Source organism: Bombina bombina, chromosome 2 (assembly GCF_027579735.1).
Source record: "Bombina bombina isolate aBomBom1 chromosome 2, aBomBom1.pri, whole genome shotgun sequence".
In the NCBI taxonomy this organism is placed as follows: Eukaryota; Metazoa; Chordata; class Amphibia; order Anura; family Bombinatoridae; genus Bombina; species Bombina bombina.
In genome coordinates this window covers 828,475,586-828,490,040 of record NC_069500.1, presented here as the reverse complement: position 1 = coordinate 828,490,040, position 14,455 = coordinate 828,475,586, and the positions used below count along the sequence as shown (strand labels likewise).

The following is a 14,455-nucleotide window of genomic DNA, read 5'->3' as shown; positions in this document are numbered from 1 at the left end:
GAGCCTGATATTAAAAAGCTCTCCGCTCAGACGAGATGGTCTAAGACGTCTCGTCAGTACGGAGAGGTTCATAAAAAATGTTAGAAAAACTATTTTTAGTTTTGAAAGATGTCTATCTCACTATGCAGGTTTCTTGATGTGAATAAAAGACTATATATTACAATATAAGGTATAAAAAAATCCCAAAGATTTTGTAAGATTTCTCTCCATGCCGGCAAGCTTTTGAATAGATATGTGCATCCTGAGGTTTAATTCACCTCCCTTAGATTGCGGAAGAAGGGAGCTCTTTGTTGCCGCTCATTTATTCTTGTGCAACAGCAACGCAGTAAAATCTGTGCAAAACAAGATTTTAGTGCATTACTGTTACACAAGAATAAATGCGGCAACAAAATTAACTGAGCAGCATGAAGACCCGCCGTCTTCCACATTCTGAGGTGAACAAAACCTACAAATGCAAATGTCTACCTTTTAATTACAGGCCCTTTATAGCAGAATGAGACTCACTGGCTTCATTTGTGCTATACAAGCCACTGCTGGTTCTCTGAGGTGTGCTATTTGAATACTGGTGCATGGGTACTCAACTCCTCTTTCATCTGTAACTATTTTAAGATCTTAAAGCTGAGGTGCCCTGGACTCATCATCTTTTTTTCTATTTGTATCCTCTTATATTATAAATCCTCTGAGCTCCTACAATTCATTAACATATCAGATGCCAGTTAAAAAGGAAGTGAATTATATTACACCTATGTGGTACTTGACAAATACAAAAAGCTAACACACCATTGGGCCTATTTTATTTCTACATTCGCCCAACTCATGCTGTTATATTTGTGGCTTCCTATCCCCAAACAGTTGTTACAGATTGCTTAATCGAGTATAATCATGCTACTGTTCAAACAACGGCAGCAGAATATGTTAAAGGGCCACTGTAAGTAAATATTTTCTATGCCTGTTACTAACTAACTACCCCAAATACGCTTTTTATCAATAGCATTTCATTAACATATCTCTAACGTATATCAGAAATCTTGTCTGCAAATTTAATTGTTTTCCAAACCCACTCCGTGGGTATCCTTTGCTCTGTACCAATCCGTTTACAATACCTAGGTTTCAAAATGGCGCTTTAAACACAAAGTTATTGGTTTAAGTATTTTGAACATGCAGTGCTGAAAATAGTGGGCAGGATAACGTGACATCATCGGCGAATAAAAGATATAACTTTTAGAACGTTATGAAACTTTGTTTTGGAGAAAATATAGGTCAGTAGGTTTTAATTAATGTTTATTAACTTTAATATGTTAGTTGTTTAGCTTAAAAATTATAACAGAAAGTAACCCTTTAACTATTTTTCTTATACATGAAATACCATTTTTTTTTCTTAGATACAGGATTTTATTTTGTATGCTTAAATTAGTATACATTGATATCCTTGTTGTCCGATTTTATGTTTAGCATTTCAATTACTACACAAATGTTTATTATTTAACTATTTTAAGAAATTAAATTTTTAGTTACATAAATCCCCCAATATGTGATAATCTTATCCCCAAATCATATCAGAATCCCTTAGGTACAACTGGATAGACCTTTTGTTGCTGCTAGGGCCAACATTATATTTAAGATCTATAACTATCTGAGTCAGTCTCAAAAGTCTTTAGTGGAAATGAAAACCTTTTTTTTCTTATTTTATTAACAGTGGAAAATTAGAGCAGCAGAATTACCTAAGAAGGGTTTACAGTTTTAATACCTTTGCTAAAGGAAGTAGGGAGGGATGAAAGGATAAGTCACAGGATCATCTGGTAACGGCCTTTGGAAAGGCAACAGCAAAGGGAAGGAACCTTAGAATAAAACCTCTGCAGAGAGAATGTAATACCTAGAGGCAAAAATGGAAATCCTAACCATCAAACAGAAGAAACACTCAAGGTGTAGATATGATTGAGCAGAAGAAAATATAAGACACCACAGAGCAGCAAGTTCTAATGGGAAATTGACATTCTGTCACCAAGTGAAGAAATAACTGAAGCTTGTAATCTTATGGGGACAAATATGGAACAGAACCTGAAATAAGCACAAACAATGCCTGTCAAAGAATGTGACCCAGTATTACCTCTGTTCTCAATATTACTTGTGGATATGGTTCTTCTTAAATATTGGTCTAGTGTAGGTGAGACTACAGGCCATTCCAGAGGAAGCTGAGATATACCTGGGTATTGCTTTTTAGAGTGTACCATTTACAAGGAAAGCCCCATTAAGGACAATATATTGAGCTAGATTTTGAGTCAACAGGGTTGAGGACTATGGAGGGGCAGCTGCTGGCTCAGCACTCATTAGAGGAAAATAAGCAAGAACCCCTCTACAGAGATTATAAACCACCATCCCTGGATGCTATCCAGTTGCCCACTTATATTCTGTATCTGCTCATGGCAGCACTGGTGGTGGTGACTGTGGCATATGCAATTGTTGGTCATCTGATGAAAGACCTTCTTCATGACTTTGCTGGTGAGTAGTTGAAAAGTAACATATAAATGCGCATCTCACACTGTTACAAAAAGAACATTACTGTGGTATACATCCCCTGACTTTCACACTTTACATATGTTAAAGGGACACTGAACCCAATTTTTTTATTTCAGATAGAGCATGCAGATTTGTTTTCTTAATGATTCAGATAGAGCATGCAATTTTAAGCAACTTTCTAATTTACTCCTATTATCAATTTTTCTTCGTTCTCTTGCTATCTTTATTTGAAAAAGAAGGCATCTAAGATATTTTTTGGTTTAGGCGCTGGACAGCACTTGTTTATTGGTCGCTTAAATTAATCCACCAATCGACAAGAACAACCCAGGTTGTTCACCAAAAATGGGCCGGCATCTAAACTTACATTCTTGCTTTTCAAATAAAGATACCAAGAGAATGAAGAAAATTTAATAATAGGAGTAAATTAGGAAGTTTCTTAAAATTGCATGCTCTATGTGAATCATGAAAGAAAAAAATTGGGTTCAGAGTCCCTTTAACTAATTACATGACGGTATTAAAGACAAGTCATTAACCAACATAAAATCTTATTATACTAGTTCTATTCAATAGGCTGTCTTAAACAGACTTCTGGGAGGTTTGCCTCAATCTTTCACCATGTCACAGACATGTGATAGAAACAGAGATTTTGCAACAGATAAGAAATAAATGGCCCATCAAGCCTGTCCATACTGATTGCTGTCTATATGTAGATTTTCCCTTTAATTCCCTTACAGTCTTTTCCTTGCCACCTCTATTGGAACTCTGTTCCATGAATCAACCACCATTTCTGTACTGCACCCTAACTTGATATCATGACCCCTTGCTCTGGTGGTGGTTGATTTGTGAAAAATGCTTTCAGTCTCAGCATTATTCCATCTCTTAAAGGGACAGTAAAATTAAATTTGAATGACTCAGAGCATGCAATTTTAAACAACTTTCTGATTTACTTCTCTTAGTTGACTTGATATCCTTTGTTGAAAAGTATACCTAGGTAATCTCAGGAGCAGCAGTACATTACTTGGAGCTAGCTGGAGATAGGTGGCTGCACATATAAGCCTCTTGTGATTGGCTTACCAATATCAAGAGAATGAAGCAAATTTGATAATAGAAGTTAATTGTAAGGTTGTATATAACGGTATATCTGAATAGTGAAAGAAACATTTGAGTTTCATGTTCCTTTAATATACTCAAATGTTTATCTCTTATCTCTTTATATAAGTTATAATATCATGCAGTTGTGTTATATTTCGGAGCCCTCATTTCAACATTTTCTAGTTTATTTTTATACTTTTGGAGACATGGTCTTCAGCAGAATACATACTTTTTAAGATAATACCCAGAGTTCTCTCCAGGACCTTCTTAGAAGTTGCACCACCCGTCTGATTTTACTGACCACCTGGATACAATTTTAGCCAATATTAAAGGGACATGAAACCCAAAAAAATTCTTTCATGATTTAGGTAGAACATAGAATTTTAAACAACTTTCCAGTTTACTTCTATTATCAAATTTGCTTCATTCTCTTGGTATCATTTGTTGAAGGAGCTGCAATGCACTACTGGGAGCTAGCTGAACACATGGGTGAGCCAATGACAATCAGTATAATTGTGCAGCCACCAATCAGCAGCTAGAATCTAGGTTCTTTTCTGCTCCTGAGCTTACCTAGATAAACCTTTCAGCAAAGAAAAACAAGAGAAGGAAGCAAATTAAATAATAGAAGTAAATTGTAAAGTTTTTTTTAAATCACATGCTCTGTCTAAATTATGAATGTCTAATTATGACTTTACTGTCCCTTTAAGCTAACAACTGATATTAAAAATGTTTTTATTGCACAAATTCTAATTAAATACATTTATGTTACATTATGCAATTAATTTGTGCTTTGGATAGCAGAAAATTATATAATATTAGAAAATACACTGCCCCCACCCAGCTACTTCATAATACCTCCCTGCTGTCAACATTTTCTGTGGAGAACACTAACATCTTAATATTGATCAGTAAATTGGCATAAATATCTGCTATTAATGCCTCTTTCTACACAACCAAACATTATAAAGGCCTCATTTGCTGTGTTACTGCATTATTTACTAAATGTAAAATATTTTTAAACTATTATTCCTAAATCCCTTTCTTTTGTATAATTGGTAAAGTGACATTGACATTGAGTCTATAATTAACGTTTGGATTTTTGCATTAACTTTTAGTTCCCATTTGTCCCTTCATCCTTTTGTTTTTTTTTAAAAAATGTATCACGTCATTTGCTCCACCCAATCAAGGGACATCAACTGGGGTCTATTCATTTCAATTCCTGCCATTAAAGGGACAGTCTAGGCCAAAATAAACTTTCATGATTCAGATAGAGCATGTAATTTTAAACAATTTTCCAATCTACTTTTATCACCAATTTTGCTTTGTTCTCTTGGTATTCTTAATTGAAAGCTTAACCTAGGATGTTCATATGCTAATTTCTTAGACCTTGAAGCCCACCTCTTTTCAGAATGCATTTTAACAGCTTTTCACCACTAGAGGGTGTTAGTTCACTTTCATATAGATAACACTGTGCTCGTGCACGTGAAGTAATCTGGGAGCAGGCACTGATTGGCTAGACTGCAAGTCTGTCAAAAGAACTGAAAAAAGGGGCAGTTTGCAGAGGCTTAGATACAAGATAATCACAGAGGTTAAAAGTATATTATTATAACTGTGTTGGTTATGCAAAACTGGGAAATGGGTAATAAAGGGATTATCTATCTTTTAAAGCAATAAAAATTCTGGTGTAGACTGTCCCTTTAACTATGCATTATGAAGGGCCAAACCCAATGAGTATCTCCTGCAAGAAGAGCTGAGTTAGCCCTGTACAATGCATAGTTAATGCTGTGTACAATTCACCTATAATTGCATGGAAATCACATGGATGCATTTCAGTATTGAACAGAAGCATTTTTGTAATATACATGTATTAGCAAATATGCTTCTAATAAAACTAAATAAAAAAAGTTTTAAAAATCTAAATAAAAAAAGTTTTAAAAGTGTATTTACATATGCAACATGCACCAGCATTTTAAACACAGTACTTGCTCAGAGAGCCTAAGGTGCTTGTACCATCTGGTAATGATTCAATTTGTTAATTGCTGACATAATACAAGCCCCAGTGATGATCTGAGCAGCTGCAGTATTTAAAATGTGGGTAAAGTGACAATATCTAGTTATGCTTCACATACACGTGCAAAGAAAAATGTTAACACTAAAACAGGGATAACTTTTACTAGAAGCATATTTGCTAATACTGATATATTGCAAATATGTTTCTATTCAAATATGTAATTCATCTATGTGCATTTAGATTTTGACAGGAATGTCCCTTTAACTATGCATTGTGCAGGGCTTGCTCAGCTCTGGGTTTGGTCCTTGATAATGAATAGTTAATGAAAGATTTCAAATCATCTACAATTCGCCTTCAATTCATCTCTTTGTGAATACAGTCCAACTATGTTCCATCTTTTGTATAATCTGCTAAAAGACACACTTTCTCCTGGAGCCCTGATAAAATACAAACAATACATCTAAATACACTGCACACTTACGTAAAAGATATATATTCATCATTCAGACGAAGATTTTTTCTCTCTGCAGTTTTGTTATTCATTACAATCTCCTACAAATTTAGGTGGATTTCATTAACTGGAAAGATAGAAATGTACAAAAATAGAGTAATACAGTAAAACACAAGTGGATATAACGTGCAGTTTTTGATCCCAGCACTAGGTAACATCAGTGTGTTTTAAAGATGGCTCAGTGAGATACCAATTGCTCTATACAATTCTGTAGGTAAGTATATAAATACTTTTTATTTAACATAAGTAAAAAACAATACATAGCAGATCAGCTATCACTGAAAGAGGAGACAGTGTTTATAAAGGATTCTATATGGACAACTTCAAGTGTAAGGGGAGGTTGACACGTCTCACATAAGATGTTGGACAGCAATGCACTACTGGGAGCTAGCTGGTGATTGGTGGCACATATGTCTCTTGTCATTGTCTCATCTAATGTGGTCAGCTAGCTCCGAGTAGAAGATTGTTGTTTCTTCAACAATGGATACCAAGAGAATGATTTGATAGAAGTAAATTGGAAAGTTGTTTAAAATTGCATGTTCTATCTAAATAATGTTTTTTTTTGGGGGGGTTTAATGTCCCTTTAAGTGCATGGTGTACTTAGGTATATTTTTTGTGTTTTGTTATCATTTTTGTTACATTGGTTTACAATGTTTTAACAATGTTATTTTCATATTTCTCTTTGATATTGGCTAAAAAAATGGCCCAAGAACTGACTGCGGATAACCACCACTAAGTTACTGTCTTGTCATTTAAATGCACTAATTAAAAGATTCTGCCTTCTATCCTCAAAGTGACACTAAACACAAAACACATTTATGCACCACCCTCTAATCATGGTGGCCGCCATATTGGAACCTAGGTTACACTGCAGGTATCTGAAGGAGAGTTACTGCACATGTGCAAACACATCAGCACTGGAATGTAGTGCAACACAGATTTCAACATGGCAGCATTCATAACTAGAGGGAGGTGGGGAATAACCTCAATACTATGCTAATAAAATGTATTTAGCGTACTAAAATCCCAACATTTTATTTCATGATTCAGATAGAGCATACAATTTTAAACAACGTTCCAATGTACTTTTATTTTCACATTTTCTTCATTTTCTATCCTTTGTTAAAAAGCAAGAAGGTAAGTTCAGGAGTGTGCACGTGTCTGCATCACTATATGGCAGCAGTTTTGCAGCGTTATACATTAGCAAGAGCACTAGATGGCAGCACGTTTTCCCGTCATGTAGTGCTTCAGACATCTGCATGCTACCTACCTGGATAACTCTTCAACAAAGAATAACACGAGAACAAAGTAAATTTGATAATAGATGTAAATTGGAAACTTTTTTAAATTGTATTCTTTATATGAATCATGAAAGAAAATGTTTGGATTTCATGTCCCTTTAAGACAGCAGTCTACCCTCTTAATTCTCAAGTCTAGTCCAAGGCAATGCAGTTTATGAATTAGCTTGTTGGGTGCTTTACTATCATTTAAATAAACTACTTCTACTGCCCTATCCTGATCTATCACTTTAGTTAGATAGCCCAAAAAAGAAACTAAATTAGTCTGACATTGCCTCCCTGTGGAACACACATCCTGGCTTCGGTACTTCAAGTTGTTTCTTCATTAAGGCACTTTTTTTGTTTAAATACATTTTCAATCATTTTTCCTTTTTTTTGTGGTTAATCAATTGATTAATAATATCTGATAGTGGCATTTGATACCATTACTACTCCTTATACTAGTTAGATGGATTCAGATGGATTAAACATATTTTAGTGACAGTCTCAACACCTTAATATATGTCTAATGTTTGGTTTGCACAATGAGAGATATTACAGAGTTGTATATGCTGCTTGTGTAAATTCAGTAATCCTATACTTAGCTCACATTACATATTCATCATAATAGTACTTGATACAACATTTTCATAGCTGTACAACATAACAAGAAAACTCTGGTGTTTCTGTAAATCTGTTTAGCACCTCCCACCTTCTGCTTCTTATTTTATAAACACTTGTTTCACAAATCCATCTCCTATGTTAGACTGCAAAGCACAAAAACAAATATTACATTGAGGGAAATCTCATTATTAAAGTAACATGCAATTGATATATTTAGAACTGTCAGTAAATCTTAAAGTCTTTAAATATTCATTAGCTGTGTCAAAATTAGCTGTTTCACTGCATGGATTTATAATCCAGATGACATTTTATGTTTAAGTTTTACACTTACAGAGACTGTAAACACATTGAGATTTTAATATAAAATGTTTAGTTATAGTGAAACAACTTTGCAATATACTTTCAGTATTTATTTTGGCCCATATTCATGTAATTTAGCTCTGAAAATTCTAGATTTTCGAATTCTCAGAACTGAACAATCACATTGCAGGCTTTTCAAGGCGAACCCTGCTACATATATTTCCCTAATTGGCTTTAATAGATAAGAATGGCAAAATAATGCACTTTATACTAACATAATGACCGCGTTGGCTGCAGGCTCACACCCAGATTGGCTCTTTTAGGATAAGGAAAGTGGTGGCTGGAGTTTGGATATTGAAAAACGCAGCAAGCACAGTGTTAATTTGTTTATAAAATGCTGATACTTGACTGATATGTTGTTGAAGAGCAAAACAATGGAAATGTCTTGTAATCACCATTGACTCCTTAAACATTTCTCTTTATTTTTGCCATCATTAAAAGAAGGCACCATCTTACCTAGAATGAATACTGCCCAAGGTTGTGTGAATTTTTATAAGTGAAGATGTAAGATTTTCTAAATAATGGAGAGATGGATGAACTTCAGTAAATCAGCTCAAACAAATAACAAAGGAACTCATGAAGCTGAATAAACTGTTTTTTTTAGTGAATTTTGTCCACGGAGACTTGATGACACAATTGGTTAAAAAAAAATAAAAAAAAAAAATAGCAAAATAGTTTTTAGCTTAACTTAGCTAAATGTATGCCTTCTTACCAACTGTATTCCAGTCCATGTGCAGTGCTTGTGTTGTGTTAGGTATCCTCATAAATCATCGTCCCCTTAAGTGGATTTTGGGGAAATGGTAAAACACGTGTTTCTTTGTTTTTCAAGGAGAATCTAAATACCAATTTTCACGTCTGTAATATCGTTGAGTTTTGAGATATAGGTATCCTTATAAAAAAGTTCACCCCCCTTTTTCACCCCCTTAGGGATGTAATTTCCAAAAATCCTTCCTTAGTGGGTGCCTACGTCATAAAAACAACAACAAAAAACCAGTTTGAGCTGGGCATTGATGAGTCAGTCAGTCAGTCAGGATTTCTTATTTTATAGTGACATCACTTACGGTTCAGCACACAGGATCCACTTCTGGTTTCTCTGAAACAGACCACTCCGGCGTGTATACACTTTTTTCACGCTCCTCCATTTTATACACCAACGAAAAAGTTTTATACAGATAAGTACCTCCATTTTTTCCGGACAATAGTAAGGATTTAATAGTAAGGTTTTATTACTGATCCCTCATTTACCGCACGATTTTAATGTAGCTATTCATCATATAGGCATCAAATTTTTGGCAGCATATTTTACAGGAAGGATATTATACTAGTGGAATTTTTTAAATGCAATTTTTTACTCGTTCTAATTAGGACCAATACACACCACATTGTGCCTTAAAAACACATACTGAGTTGTATTTTTTACTTTGTATTTTTTACTCTGTATTGGAATCCCCAATTTCTCTCAGCTCACTTTGGTTAAACGATCCGGGAACTGACTTTCACATACTTTCTACAAGTTAGTCTAAGCCAGTCTTCCCGGACCCAGAGAAAACCACTGTAAACAACTAATTAGTTGTATTGTAGGTTATTTAAGAGTGTCTTGTTGTGGTTTTTATTCTGGTTTTTACTTATGTTTATTAATTAAAATTGAGTTTTAAGCATCTGAACTCGGCACATTTAGGCTGTCCTCAACAAATCATTGATTAAAGCTCTGTTCTGAGTCCAACACTTTATACCTGGCCAAGACCATTTTTAAATTGGATTTTATATCCATTTTTATCCTTCTGGGATCCTTTTTAGCGCTTTTTCTTCACCTTTCTCTTTTTAAAGGGACAGTCTAGTCAAAATTAAACTTTCATGATTCAGATAGGGCATGTCATTTTAAACAACTTTTCAATTGACTTTTATCATTACATTTGCATTGTTCCCTTGGTGGTATTTTTTAAAAGCTAAACCTTGCTAGGCTCAAACTGATTTCTAAACCGTTAAAACCCGCCTCTTAGCTCAGAGCATTTTGAAAGTTTTTCTCAGTTAGACAGTACTAGTTCATGTGTGTAATATAGATAACATTGTGCTCACTCCCGTGGAGTTATTTAGGAGTCTGCACTGATAGGCTAAACCACATGTCTGTCAAAAGCACTGAGATAAGGAGGCAGTCTGCAGAGGCTTAGATACAAGGTAATCACAGATGTAAAACATATATTAATATAGCTGTGTTGGTTATGCAAAACTGGGGAATGGGTAATAAAGGGATTATCTATCTTTTTAAACAATAACAATTCTGTTGTAGACTGTCCCTTTAACTTTAACATTCATATTTGATAGAGGTATCAAATATAAACAATAGAATATAGCAGCTTTAAGGTATCTCACCAAAATATTGTTCTGGGAAATAAAAACATACCCAATTATTGGACAGCGCTTGAAACACACCCTTAACACTTTTTTACTTTTGATATACTGTGTATATATATATATATATATATATATATATCATACATAATAATAGTGAGGAAGGAAAAAATAATAATTGATTTATTGTTGCTGATGAGTGCATTGTGTTTGCTAGATGATTGTTATGTTACATACAACATGGTTAGAGAGCACCCCCACACCTGCAGGCACAGACGGGAAGGTCAATCCCTAATACATAAATATCAAGAATAAGTCCAGCCACAAGAATAAAATTAAACCTTTATTTTGTCAAAAGGGTCAAGATAAAATGTGACGTTTCAAGCCTGAAGACCCTTAACCCTTCAATGTGCATGACGAGGAGTTCTCGTCATGCACATCGCTACCGGTATATATAACGAGCAATTCTCGTCATGCAGAGGGGATCACCAATTGCCTCACTAAAAGCCGGGGGTTATTGGTGGTCTAGTGGGCGGTACTTCCAGGCTTTATGGGAGTGCCGGTGATGTCACCACATAGCAGCTACAAACCTCCAAGACCCCTCATTTGAATGATAACCCATTGCTCTTGGAGCAATGCCACACAAAAAAGATTTTAACCCCTTAATGACAACAGTACTTTTCCATTTTCTGTCCGTTTGTGACAAAGGCTATTTTTACATTTTTGCAGTGTTTGTGTTTAGCTGTAATTTTCCTCTTACTCATTTACTGTACCCACATATTATATACCATTTTTCTCGCCATTAAATGGACTTTCTAAAGATAGCATTATTTTCATCATATATTATAATTTACTATAAAAAAATTATAAAATATGAGGAAAAAATGGAAAAAAACACTTTTCTCTTGTAAGGTGTATCCAGTACACGGATCATCCATTACTTGTGGGATATTCTCCTTCCCAACAGGAAGCTGCAAGAGGATCACCCACAGCAGAGCTGTCTATATAGCTCCTCCTCTAACTGCCACTCCCAGTCATTCTCTTGCAGCTCTCGACAAGAAAGGAAGTAGCTAGAGAGATGTGGTGTTTTTATTTAGTTTATCTTCAATCAAAAGTTTGTTATTTTCAAATGGTACCGGGGTTGTACTATTTTAGTCTCAGGCAGAAAGTAGAAGAAGAGTCTGCCTGTGGTCTTTGATGATCTTAGCAGGTTGTAACTAAGATCCATTGCTGTTCTCACACATAACTGAAGAGAGAGGTAACTTCAGCTGGGGGAATGGCGTACAGGGTCTCCTGCTATGAGGTATGTGCAGTTTAAATTTTTCTAGAGAAATGAATATGCTAGAAAATGCTGTTAATACCGGATTTACAGGTAGCCCTCAGTTTACGCCGGGGTTAGGTTCCAGGAGGAATGGTTGTAAATCGAAACCGTTGTAATTTGAAACCCAGTTTATAATGTAAGTCAATGGGAAGTGAGGGGGTTAGGTTCCAGGCCCCTCTCAAAATTGTCATAAGTATCACCTTATACATTATTTTTAAAGCTTTGAAATGAAGACTTTAAATGCTAAACATCATTATAAACCTAATAATATAGATTGTATCATCATCAAACTAAGTTTAATAAACAAAAACATTTGCTAACAGCACCTAATTAAATAATCACACAACAGACTGCATCATCATCAAACTAAGTTTAATAAACAAAAACGTTTTTTTTACTTGCATTTTTCTGCAATCAGTTCTCTGCATTGTTAGCATGTTAGATAATATTGGGTCTGCACCTATTCTATGCATTTCAATCTGCAGTGATTAAGCAGTTAGGCACCCTCACCTGAAGCTGCTGGACAGGAAGATAATAGGGAAGTGGCTGCTAAAACTTTTTGCTCGATAGCTAATGTCTGCTCTGTGTACACAGATCAATATCAGGCTGTTAAATTGCATATCTTTGCTGCAAAACAAGCGGACAGCTCCACCTACTGGCTATTTTTATTAGTGCACTTTGCTTTCCAAAGCTTTTCAATAGCAGTCACAAGATTGAAAAAAAAGGTTGTTATTCTGAAACGCCGCAAATTGAACCGGCGTAAACCGAGGGCCATCTGTATTTAAAGGGACATTAAACCCACATTTTCTCTTTCATGATTCAGATAGAGAATACCATTTTAAACAACTTTTTAATTTACTTCTGTTATCTAATTTGCTTCATTCTCTTGATATTCCTTCCTGAAAAGCATATCTAGATAGGCTCAGCAGCTTCTGATTGGTGGCTGCACATATTTGCCTCATGTGATTGGCTCACCCATGTGCATTGCTATTTCTTTAACAAAGGATATCTAAATAATGAAGCACATTAGATAATAGAAGTAAATTGGAATTTTGTTTAAAATTGTGTTCTCTGTCTGAATCATGAAAGAAACATTTTGGGTTTAATGTCCCTTTAAGGTAAGCCTGATTACAGTGATTTAATAACGATTAGTATCATGCTTGCTGTAAAAGGTAATATTCTTATTACTTTCTCACATTACTGAAAAATAAAACGTTTGCTGGAAGTGTTTAAACGTTTTTTTATACATATTGGTGATAAAACTTTATTGGGGCCCAGTTTTTTCCACATGGCTGGCTAGATTTTGCCTAGGGTTAGTTTTGTTAGGCCCTCTCACTGTGAATACAGGTTGGGAGGGGCCTATTTTCGCGCCTAAATGCGCATTCGATTTTGCAGCTTGAGACATCCAGTTTCCCTGAAGGAGTCCCCTGAACACTTAGGACCTCTCTAAAGGGTTTTTGTGCCTTTCAAAGTCGTTATATGGGCAGGTAGGGCCACAGCAGAGCTGTGGCAGTTTGTTGTGACTGTTGAAAAACGTTTATATCGTTTTTTTTATCCGGTTTTGAAACTAAGGGGTTAATCATCCATTTGCAAGTGGGTGCAATGCTCTGTTAGTCTATTATAAACACTGTAAAAATTTCGTAAGATTTACTGCTTTTTATCACTGTTTTTCAATTTCTGACAAAATTTGTTTCTCTTAAAGGCACAGTACCGTTTTTATTTTTTGCTTCTTTACATTTATCAAAGTGTTTTCCAAGCTTGCTGGTCTCATTGCTAGTCTGTTTAAACATGTCTGACATAGAGGAAACTCCTTGTTCATTATGTTTAGAAGCCATTGTGGAACCCCCTCTTAGTACTGATTTTACTTTAAGTTATAAAGATCATATTCTGTCTTTAAAAGATTTATCACCAGAGGAAACTGACAAGGGGGAAGTTATGCCAACTAACTCGCCCCACGTGTCAGAACCTTTGACTCCCGCTCAAGGGACTCCCGCTCAGGAGGCGCCAAGTACATCTAGCGCGCCCATGGCGTTTACTTTACAAGACATGGCGGCAGTTATGGATCATACCCTTACAGCGGTATTGTCCAAACTACCAGGGTTACAAGGAAAGCGAGACAGCTCTGGGGCTAGAAAAAATACAGAGCACTCTGACACTTTAGTAGCTATGTCTGATATCCCCTCACAATATGCAGAAGCTGAGGCAGGAGAGCTTCTTTCTGTGGGTGATTTTTCTGACTCAGGGAAGATGCTTCAACCTGATTCTGATATGTCCACATTTAAATTTAAGCTTGAACACCTCCGCGTGTTGCTCAGGGAGGTTTTAGCTACTCTGGATAACTGTGACACCATTATAGTGCCAGAGAAATTGTGTAGATTGGATAAATACTATGC

General features: G+C 35.4%; 1 protein-coding gene across 1 annotated transcript in view; it reads left to right on the top strand.

Moving 5' to 3' along the window:
• The first annotated feature begins 2,297 nt into the window (after positions 1–2,297).
• Positions 2,298–14,455, top strand: part of SMIM44 (small integral membrane protein 44) — a 36,611-nt gene continuing 24,453 nt past the window's right edge. The window contains exon 1 of the mRNA XM_053700108.1: positions 2,298–2,499. Coding sequence (XP_053556083.1) covers positions 2,298–2,499 — 202 coding nt within the window. The remainder of the gene's footprint in view (positions 2,500–14,455) is intronic.